Source organism: Cibotium barometz, chromosome 29, assembly GCF_041138505.1.
Source record: "Cibotium barometz isolate CiBa-2024 chromosome 29, ASM4113850v1, whole genome shotgun sequence".
In the NCBI taxonomy this organism is placed as follows: domain Eukaryota; kingdom Viridiplantae; phylum Streptophyta; class Polypodiopsida; order Cyatheales; family Cibotiaceae; genus Cibotium; species Cibotium barometz.
In genome coordinates this window covers 34,821,658-34,831,049 of record NC_141074.1, presented here as the reverse complement: position 1 = coordinate 34,831,049, position 9,392 = coordinate 34,821,658, and the positions used below count along the sequence as shown (strand labels likewise).

The following is a 9,392-nucleotide window of genomic DNA, read 5'->3' as shown; positions in this document are numbered from 1 at the left end:
TCCTTGGCCATCCGGTCTACCGCGCCGTCAGTCACCATAGGCACGTTACAACCTCTGTGACATTCTCGCAATCCACCTCTGTCTGGAAATGCTCCACCATTGCTACAAATAGCCTCAGCCAACTTTGTTGTGTAGCCTTTGATTGCTTCTCATACCAAACTTGTGCAAGGCCCTCTAGAAAGATTGGTAGGATCACTAACCAATGGCCTTCTGTCAAGAAAGTCAAAAAGACACATTTGTGTTTAAATGCAACAAAGTACTCTTTTGGATTCTCATCCATCCTCCCACAGAATACGGGGATGTCTGCCATTGGGAATGGGGAAAAACAAAGAGTAGCGAGATGAGGTTTATCTATTGTCAAACAATGGAAAGATGTAGCTTTAACTAAAAACTAGGTGAAGATACATCCACAACGCACACATAAGCAAGGTAGGGTGTAATTGGCGTATTGTGGTACAGTGTTTGATATGAATTTTCAGCATAGGATAGCTCATAAACAACCTTAGGATCAAATCTTATTGGTCGAGGCATGATACTGCATTCATCTAAAACTGATCTTTACAGGCGAGGATTAGGAACACAACATTGCACGAGGTTGTTCATCAAATCAAACAAAAATGCCATGACAAGTGTCAACAATTGGAGAGCTTGCACATCACCTTCAACTTCTTCCAACTCTTCTAACTACCATGCTATTTCTTCAAGGGGTGTGCAATTTAGCATCCTTCTTTTGATGATCGTTTGAAGTCGGTAAACTCGCATTAGATATGCATAATTCTTTGTTTCTCGATGACCACAACCTTTGCACTCCTTTTATAAATGATTACTCATTCATGGCTTGTGGCTTTGTTGAGGCAGTGCTACCACTTATTTCATGCATGATCAAAGTACAAGCTTCATGTGCCAAGAAATCGGCAACTAAATTTTGAGATTGAGGGATATATTGAATCTTTACCTTAGCAAATTGTTTGCAAGTTCCAATGCTTGTTGATGTCATGGAATCAAGCCTTCACTCCGTACTTTCCACCTTCCACTAACTTGTTCACACACAAGTTGAGAGTCTCCTCGCACTTGCAGTTGTTGGATGTGATGTTCTTGAGCTTTCTGCACCCAAAAATAAGTGTCGAGAGTACTCAGCTTGGTTGCAAGTGCTTGCAGGCATGGACATGCCTGCAAGTGCTTGTTACAGGCATGGACAAGCTATAACAATATACCTCACCCCCCAGTAAAGCGAGCTTTACACCTGCACCAGCAACTTTGGTCGAGGACTTGTATGCTCCATCAAATTGCAAAATCCAAGATGCCATTACACCAAAACCAAAATGCAGACATCCCAAGTTTTCCCTGCAGTAGTCCAAGATGGGAAGGAGAGGATGAGGAGATCTCAAGTCCTCTCTGCAAGACGTTTGGCACCAAAGAGGATAACAATGCATTGTTAGTGATTAGTCTTCAATCCAAACAATATTACAACATGTAGCTCAAAATGCGGTTGAAAAGGTTGGTTAGGTATATGGATTTCTCAGACGGAATAAAACCAACCATAGCCAATTCCTAAGAACCATTGAAGTGAAATTGAAAAGAAATCATTCAAAATGAGCTTGTCCACAAGTATTAACAAGCAAATGCACAAGATCTCCCCCCAGTATTCTGGGTCAATCCAACCTTGGAAGAAGGTTACCCTTTTGATCACATCGGATGCTGCAAGAAGCTCAATGAGGGTGCAAGTTGAACCATCCAAGATGAATAATCTCATTCGTCATCTCCTCGAGAAAGGTGCTCGATTATGATGTGTTGAAGATCGATGTGGAGATCAAAGAATAGATCACGCCAATTGGTTCTAATGACATGCTTGGGCCTAAGCACCAAGTCCTTGAACTCGTTGAGAAGTGACATAAATATTCGCTCTCCACATGTTGCGTGCGTTGAAGGAGTGATCTTGCAAATTTTCAAAATCTATTTTGATATTTGAAGAGAGCACATAGAATAAAGTACTTTTGTTTTTTATAGCATGAGAAAAGTCCACGGTTAGAAAGTTGTGATTCCAAGAGCCTCAACATATAAGCAATATCTTCATAATTAAATCACTACTTACTAGTTGGCCTAGTGGTAAGGGAGCTTTTTGCCATTAGGGAGGTGACAGGTCTTGGATTCAAATCCCACATTAGGAATTTTTGAGGTCATTTTTGGGCCTTGTAAGGAAGTTTGATCGGAATATTCCCTCCAAAAAGGGGCACCGAATAAAATTTTTGCAAACAAACTCCAAATTTGTCGGACCTCACATATTTAGATTCTACTCTTCAAAATCTATCCATTGATATATAACACGATAGGGTTCGGAGAAGGGACAAGATAGATACCTAGAAGATTCCTTTTTGCCTGGGGAAGATTCACGTAACGATAGGGTTCGGAGAAGGGACAAGATAGATACCTAGAAGATTCCTTTTTGTCTGGGGAAGATTCACGTAACGTGAATCTTCCCCAGACAAAAAGGAATCTTCTAGGTATCTATCTTGTCCCTTCTCCGAACCCGTAACGTGAATCTTCCCCAGACAAAAAGGAATCTTCTAGGTATCTATCTTGTCCCTTCTCCGAACCCTATCATGTTATATATCAATGGATAGCTTTTGAAGAGTAGAATCTAAATATGTGAGGTCCGACAAATTTGGAGTTCGTTTGTAAAAATTTTATCTGGTTTCCCTTTTTGGAGGGAATATTCCGATCAAACATCCTTACAAGGCCCCAAAATGACCTCAAAAAATTCCTAATGCTCCTACAGTATATAAAAGGAGAGGAGAGGATAAGATAAGAGAAAGAGAAGAAGATAAGGGGCACGAAAGGTATGAATGTGGGCACATAATTCTTTTCCCCTCCACGAATGCGCGGACATACAGTTGCAACCACACAGAACAAAGCTGCAGTCGTAGTCGCACACAACACATCCGTGCGCACGGACACACAATCATGAAATTGCAGTCGAACCCATGTACGATGGTCGTAGTCACCTCACACGACCATGAAAATGCCATTGTCGAGTCATAATTCAGCTAAGCAATTCATCATAGTCGTAGTCTCGCACTTCATGGTCATGTGGAGCGATTTTTTTTAAAAGTGCCGCTAGCCATGGAGATTTCGCATCCCAGTAGCCACACCAAAAATGTAGGTGACCCTACAATGCACCGTGGGAATTTTTTTAATGCATATCTCTCTAATTTTTGATAGACCATACCATTGTGTGCACAAAATTATGTCTGATGTTGTGTTTGAAGGTCTGAAGACTTCAAGAGGTAAATCATTAGGAAAGTAGGTCAGACTACCAAACTTGTGTCCAAGATGACATGTTTTTGGCCTCTCAAAAGTTTGGGCAACGAGACAAAGGTGGACACCCCTAGCTTACAACCAACCTTCATCAACAAAGAGTGATGCAGATCATGGGAGAGAATACACAATATCTAATCCATCGCGATCCAATTTCGTTCCACACTTGATTCTACAATTGCCAATTGGAAACCCTTGAAGTTTCCTTAGAAACAAGATGCTGGTAGATCACACCTTCAGTTAAATCTCAAACCATTTCCTAAACTCCTATTCTCTAGAAACATGACCCATAGAGGAAAATAATAAGCTATAGGCGTGTAGACTCTCATATATATTGCACATGTGATTTGAATAGGTCCCTGAAATACCTTGTTCCTTTGTTTAGCTCTCTTTTATTGATGCTCATGTCTACTTCAATGCTTGCTCTTAAAAGTTCTAGTCTACTTCAATGCTTGTAGGTAAGCTCTAGTAAATTTCTCGTAGGAGGAGGACAACTATTTTGTGACAAAAAAGATAGATTTTACAAGGCCCATTTCCCCCCCCTCTCTCTCTCTCTCACACACACACACGCACGCCTGTGCGTACATTGATAGAATCATAGATCATACGTTATAGCATGTGTTCGATTATTAGTGTCAAGTTATGAACTTCAATGACTCATTCATGAGTTGATCGGACGTCATATAAGCTATAACAAGCATGCATTTACTCATGCAAAAAAAGGTCAAATGTATTTAATTCATGCTATTTCCACAAATAGATGTAAATTTTGAAATTATTGTAACATTATATGCTTAATTCAAACTCTTTGCAAACAAAGACTAATTATATGAAAGTTTGGACTTATTACAAAACCCATTGCAAAACCAAAAAAAAGAGCACAAAACTCTAATGCATAACTCTTCCTTGTCTCTTTAAGTTAAATGAGATGGATTATGGAAGTTGAGGTTACAACGAAACAAAAGCTCTTTGTTCTTGAGGGAGAGAATTTCAAAAAGTGCATAAAGTATTATGGTTGATAAAGTTCTATGCATAGAAAATTATAGAAAAGAGTGCACAACAAGAGGGTTTATCATTCTCTTAGGGAATGGCTTGGGGGTTTCACTACCTGTAAACCCTATATACCGCATGCGTTAAAGATTGATTTCTTAAATCCCTTATCACTGATTATTTTATGATCAAAAGGTCCTCTTTTCTTCACAAGTATGTAAATATTTTTTAAATGGTTTTCTTTAAATCCATTGTTGAAAACATGATTTAAGGACGACTTTCTGTTAAGCTATGTGAGCCCCCAAGGAAGGGATTTGAACCTATTGTACGAAACATAATATTGATGCATAATACATATGTGCATATAAAAAAGGAATGAAGCAAATGTTGCCATGATCTTATTAAAAGATTTTCACATTAGAGTCTATGTACTTTAAAGGAAGGATAAAGGAAACCAGAAAGTGAATTACATAAACATGATAAAATGCAGATTCACAAGAGAAATAGTTTTGTGTACAAAGTTAGCATTGATGAGATGAATGATCAAAATGTAAAATGAACAATAAATTACATAATTTAATATTAAATTGTGAACATATTGTTTGTTACACTATGAAAATGAAGTAATATAATTGAAACATCTCTCTCTCTCTCTCTCTCTCTCTCTCTCTCTCTCTCTCACATGTGCGAGGGGAAAAGTTCCTACTACGTTAAAAATACTCTTCTCATTCTCTCTCTCACACACACACATGCCAGGGGAAAAGTTCCTTCTGTGTTAAAAATACTTTGAAAATGAAGTAATTCAATTGAAACCTCTCTCTCTCTCTCTCTCTCACTCACTCACTCACTCACTCACTCACTCACACACACACTCTCTCTCTCACACACACACAAAACACACACAGGAGGGGGAGTTCCCACTACGTTAAAAATACTCTTCTTCTTCTTCTTCTTCTCTCTCTCTCCCTCTCTCTCTCACACACACACACACACACACACACCCCTGTGCATACATTGATAGAATCATAGATCATAACGTCCACGAGTTAATTAAGCAAAAACGGGAGGGTTTGGCAAATCAGGGCTCCGAAAAGAAGAGAGTTCAAGAAGCCCATATCTTTGGAAGAGAAGCTCTCTTGGTTTGCAAGGCGACGTCTCAAATTAGCATACTGTGGCTAAGACAAGCCCATAGTAGTAAACACAAGAACATAACTGTAGACGATCGATGAAGTGTTTGTCGTAATCAAATGCAGGTATTGCGCACGACTTCATCTTGTTCTAGGCCTTCGTTGAAGGCTATGGCATTAGCAGATCACTTGCTCGTTGTTAGGACCACAATCCTCAATGAATAAAATGCGAGCTGATTCAATCACCATCTGTATTGGGTACGCCGGCCCAGCGTCTCTGTAAGCTTGCGTGCTCTCTAGATTCTCGTTCTGGAAGCATACCGTTTTGCTAGGCTCTTCATACACCCACCTTGGGAAGAAGATGGTTGTGTGCACCTCGCGCTTGTCCATGTCCACAAGCTTGCACACACAGGTTCCCGTAGGCTCCGTCCAAGAGATTTGATAACGGCGCTCTCCTTCGCTCACTTGCCTGATGCAAACTTGCTGATCCTTCACCCATCGACCTGCCACGAGTCCTGAATGAACACGATAATCCACCGTATTTTCGTTCTTGTAGTAAAGCTCGTACTTCCATCCGTTGCCGTAAATGTAGATTACATGTTTGCCAACGATTCCTGAGAGATCCATTGGAAACTCTGTGGTCTCTACTATCAGAATTCCCTAGCCAGGAAGCAGAAATTCAGAATGACAGACTTGACTAGCGGGACAATAATCTCGTGGTATAGAAATATTATAGTATGTGTAGCATCAATGCTCATTGATGAAGGTATCCCCTTGCAACAATCTCGTGGTACCTTTTGTAAAGCTGACTGAGTCACAGATCTTATCGAGTCTTGCAATTGCAAAAGGTCTTTCCGCAGTGGCAGTGCAAGGTTCAGTCAGGTTCATGTTGCTCAGCATATTAATAAGCATTAATATCCTCAGGAGCTTGAAGACGTGCAACGTGCAGGGATGGCGTGACGCTAGGAGACTACAAGACTGGGTGTATAAAACTCCGTAAATGTTTTCCTCATTTGGTAATTTACTGATCCTGAACTGTATAAAACTCCTCGAGTCCTTGTGATAACAGGTTACATTATTATATTTTATATAAAACTTCTTGAGGCATGCACTGCAGCTAGTGCGTGTCTGACGTAAAAAGCATCGTCGGCAAGCTCGTCTTATATTCGCCATCGCCGCCGACACGCAAACAAACACTTTTTACTTTGCTTGCTATGTCGTCGATCTGAACAAAAGTGAACGCTAACAGCTGTAGCTTCCTTCCTCGAAAGAAAGGCAAGCTGGACGTGTAGTTTTTACGTCCAGAAAACTGATCTACAATTGAAGCTCATTGTCTTCCTGAGCTGATATTCAAGAAATTCGAGCTCATCGTCTTTCTCAGTAGACGAATTTCGAGCTTTTCTGCACTTCGAGCTTCTCCTACACTATGAATACTCAGAGAAGCTCAGCTTTTTGCTCCTTCCTCTTCCTACTTGTCGTTGTATTCCTCAGTAGCTCTCCTCTTTCTGCACTTGCAGCTTACCAAAACTTCACCGTTGGCGATTCTACTGGTTGGACTTATCCCACTAAGAACGTCATCGATTATCAGAGTTGGGCAAATGGCCACAACTTCAGCCTCGGAGATTTCCTGCGTAAGTGATTTCTTCCTCTTTCATCTTCTTCTCCGTAGTTAAGCTCATCCTCAGCTCCATATTCTTACATGGCTCCACATATGTTGCCTTGATGATGCAGTTTTCAACTACTCCTTGCACCAGGACGATGTTATCGTTACCTACAACAAAACCGTCTACGATTCTTGTGATTACCTGGACAGTAACGATAACGATTATGAGGTCTGGGGCGAGGCTGGTACCTCCCAATTCTCTGCCATCCCTCTCGTTCAAACTGGCATGAACTACTTCTTCTCTGGTTCTGAGAATGGCGACCATTGCAAAGGAGGCATGAAGTTTGCCATCAATGTCTCTTACGGTGAAGGACTTCCGGCTAGTTTGATGATTCCTCCTCCGGCACCTACTGATAATACCCCTACTGATACGCCCTCCACAGACACTACACAAACTACTACGCCCTCCGGCACTAGCTCCGTGCCTAATTCTTCCCCCCTCAAGTTGATTCATGCCTCAGTTGCTACATTGCTTGCCCCATTCATGCTCTTGGGCGCCTTGATCTGATGCCGGACCTCTCTTCAGGTAAAGTTCCCGCAATTTCTTACTCCAGTCGTGCAGATCTTGCTCGGCTGCTATCTGCTTCCTCGATCTGCCCTGCCTCTGTGCTACATTTTACAAAGCTACCAGAAGCCTTGAGGTAAGGGCGTTGATGGTGTTACCGGTTTACTCTGCTTAGACTACTTGTCGATACCCGAGTTGGGAGTTGGTGAAGCGGCTAGAAAATGATCGCTCAGACACTGACCTTATTTGTACACCTATGGGATAAGAATGCGTCCTTTCTCTACGGTGCAGGATTTTCCCTCATCCTTAGGATTGTGATGCTTCACTTTAGTCTTTGGCATTTCCTGTTGACCATCAAGTGCAGAGGGTGCTCGGATGTAGTAGATTTATTGCATTCGTTTCCTTTTTCATGATTTGAAGTGTTGGGGTCAAAGTCTAACGAGCGTCCACAAGCGAAATCCTAGGTGTGTGCATTATGTTCGATGCAATTATGATACGATTTAGAGACGACTGCAGGGCACATTGTGGTCATCACTTGGAAAGTTGATGTGAGAGAGAGAGAGAGAGAGAGAGAGAGAGATGAATGGAAATAGTGTGAGAGAGAGAGAGAGAGAGAGATTAATGGAAATAGTGTGAGGACCTAAGGTGGATTTTGCTCTAGTTTTCCTTTAACGGATCAGGTCCTAAGGTGTTCCAAAGCCAGTCCTGTTCTTCACTCGAAAGATTTGGGTTGGACGGGCACAATGAAACTGTAGATCTATACCGAAAACTCTGTATGCACGATGAAGGTGTAAGTACGTGTATCAATGTTCCAGGCGAATGTCTTTGAACTTTTCATGTAAAATTCTGCTTTGCTAAGTTCTAACAGGCTCTATACTAACTTAGGGACATGGATTGTTGATATAGGATGGGACTAGCGTAGAATTGCGTTTCTATTCTTGTCCAGTTCGGATTAACCACCATCAAGCACCATTTCTCCACTTCTGGATCCATCCTCGACTCCAGCTCTCTACCATTTTCTCCATTTCTGAATCCTTGTCAGCTTCGGAGAACCAATTTCACGCTTGACATCAAATGCTCGAGCTCCCAATCCCTACCCAATCAGGTAAATAGCTCTTTCTATACAAGGCGGGCAACTCCTCCTCTTCAAATGTATTAGGGTATTGGATACCCATATTGAGGGCAAATGTTGCGAACTCTTGTAGACGGTCTTGGAACTCTAGTTGCACCTTCTTCAGTAGCATCTGGGCAGAAACTTTTGGGCCTCTTCCCTAGGTGCCTTGCCCGAGACGCAAATCCATTTTTTGAATATAGATGTGAAACAATGTTATTTACAAGTGTGTATGTAGAATTAAGTTTAATTTGTCATCACTCAGAGGCTGTGGTTATAAATGAAAAATGACTTAAATATGTCTATAAATATATTTTTTTAAAACTTTTAGAAAATTTAAAAACACAAAAAGATTATAATCAGAGAGTTTAAGCCTATGAGGAACCGCACCGACGCTTGCTTTTTGCAACCCACTACCGTAGTCTCTCCCTAGCATTTGATCGGTTGTATCCTTCAGTTCTTCTTGCATTAACAGTTTTCATTATTTGACGCCTAAGAGACAAATTACCGCGAGATTTCTGTCTTTTTTTGCCAACCAAAACGCGATAGAACCAGTTGAACATTTCATGGAGCGCATTACTCTTGACTTTGCCACCACCATGGCGAGTGCCCTTATAATACAGGGCCTTTGCTTGGTAATGTGATTTCTCCATGCCTTGATTGCTCCAAAGTGCTAAAGAG

General features: G+C 41.2%; 1 protein-coding gene across 1 annotated transcript; it reads left to right on the top strand.

Annotated features, from left to right (window-relative positions):
- Window positions 1-6,622: 6,622 nt before the first annotated feature.
- LOC147622087 (early nodulin-like protein 18) lies at window positions 6,623-7,992 on the top strand. The gene is made up of 2 exons (XM_086823672.1): window positions 6,623-7,063; window positions 7,164-7,992. The coding sequence occupies exons 1-2, from the start codon at window positions 6,859-6,861 to the stop codon at window positions 7,601-7,603; spliced, it is 645 nt and encodes a 214-aa protein (XP_086679798.1). The 5' UTR covers window positions 6,623-6,858; the 3' UTR covers window positions 7,604-7,992.
- The last annotated feature ends 1,400 nt before the right edge of the window (window positions 7,993-9,392 follow it).

Excerpts from the sequence above, each read along its gene's own strand:
- LOC147622087 (XM_086823672.1), top strand. The coding sequence starts at position 6,859 with ATGAATACTCAGAGAAGCTCAGCTTTTTGCTCCTTCCTCTTCCTACTT. Across the intron at positions 7,064-7,163 it reads CAGCCTCGGAGATTTCCTGC|TTTTCAACTACTCCTTGCAC; the intron begins GTAAGTGATTTC and ends TTGATGATGCAG.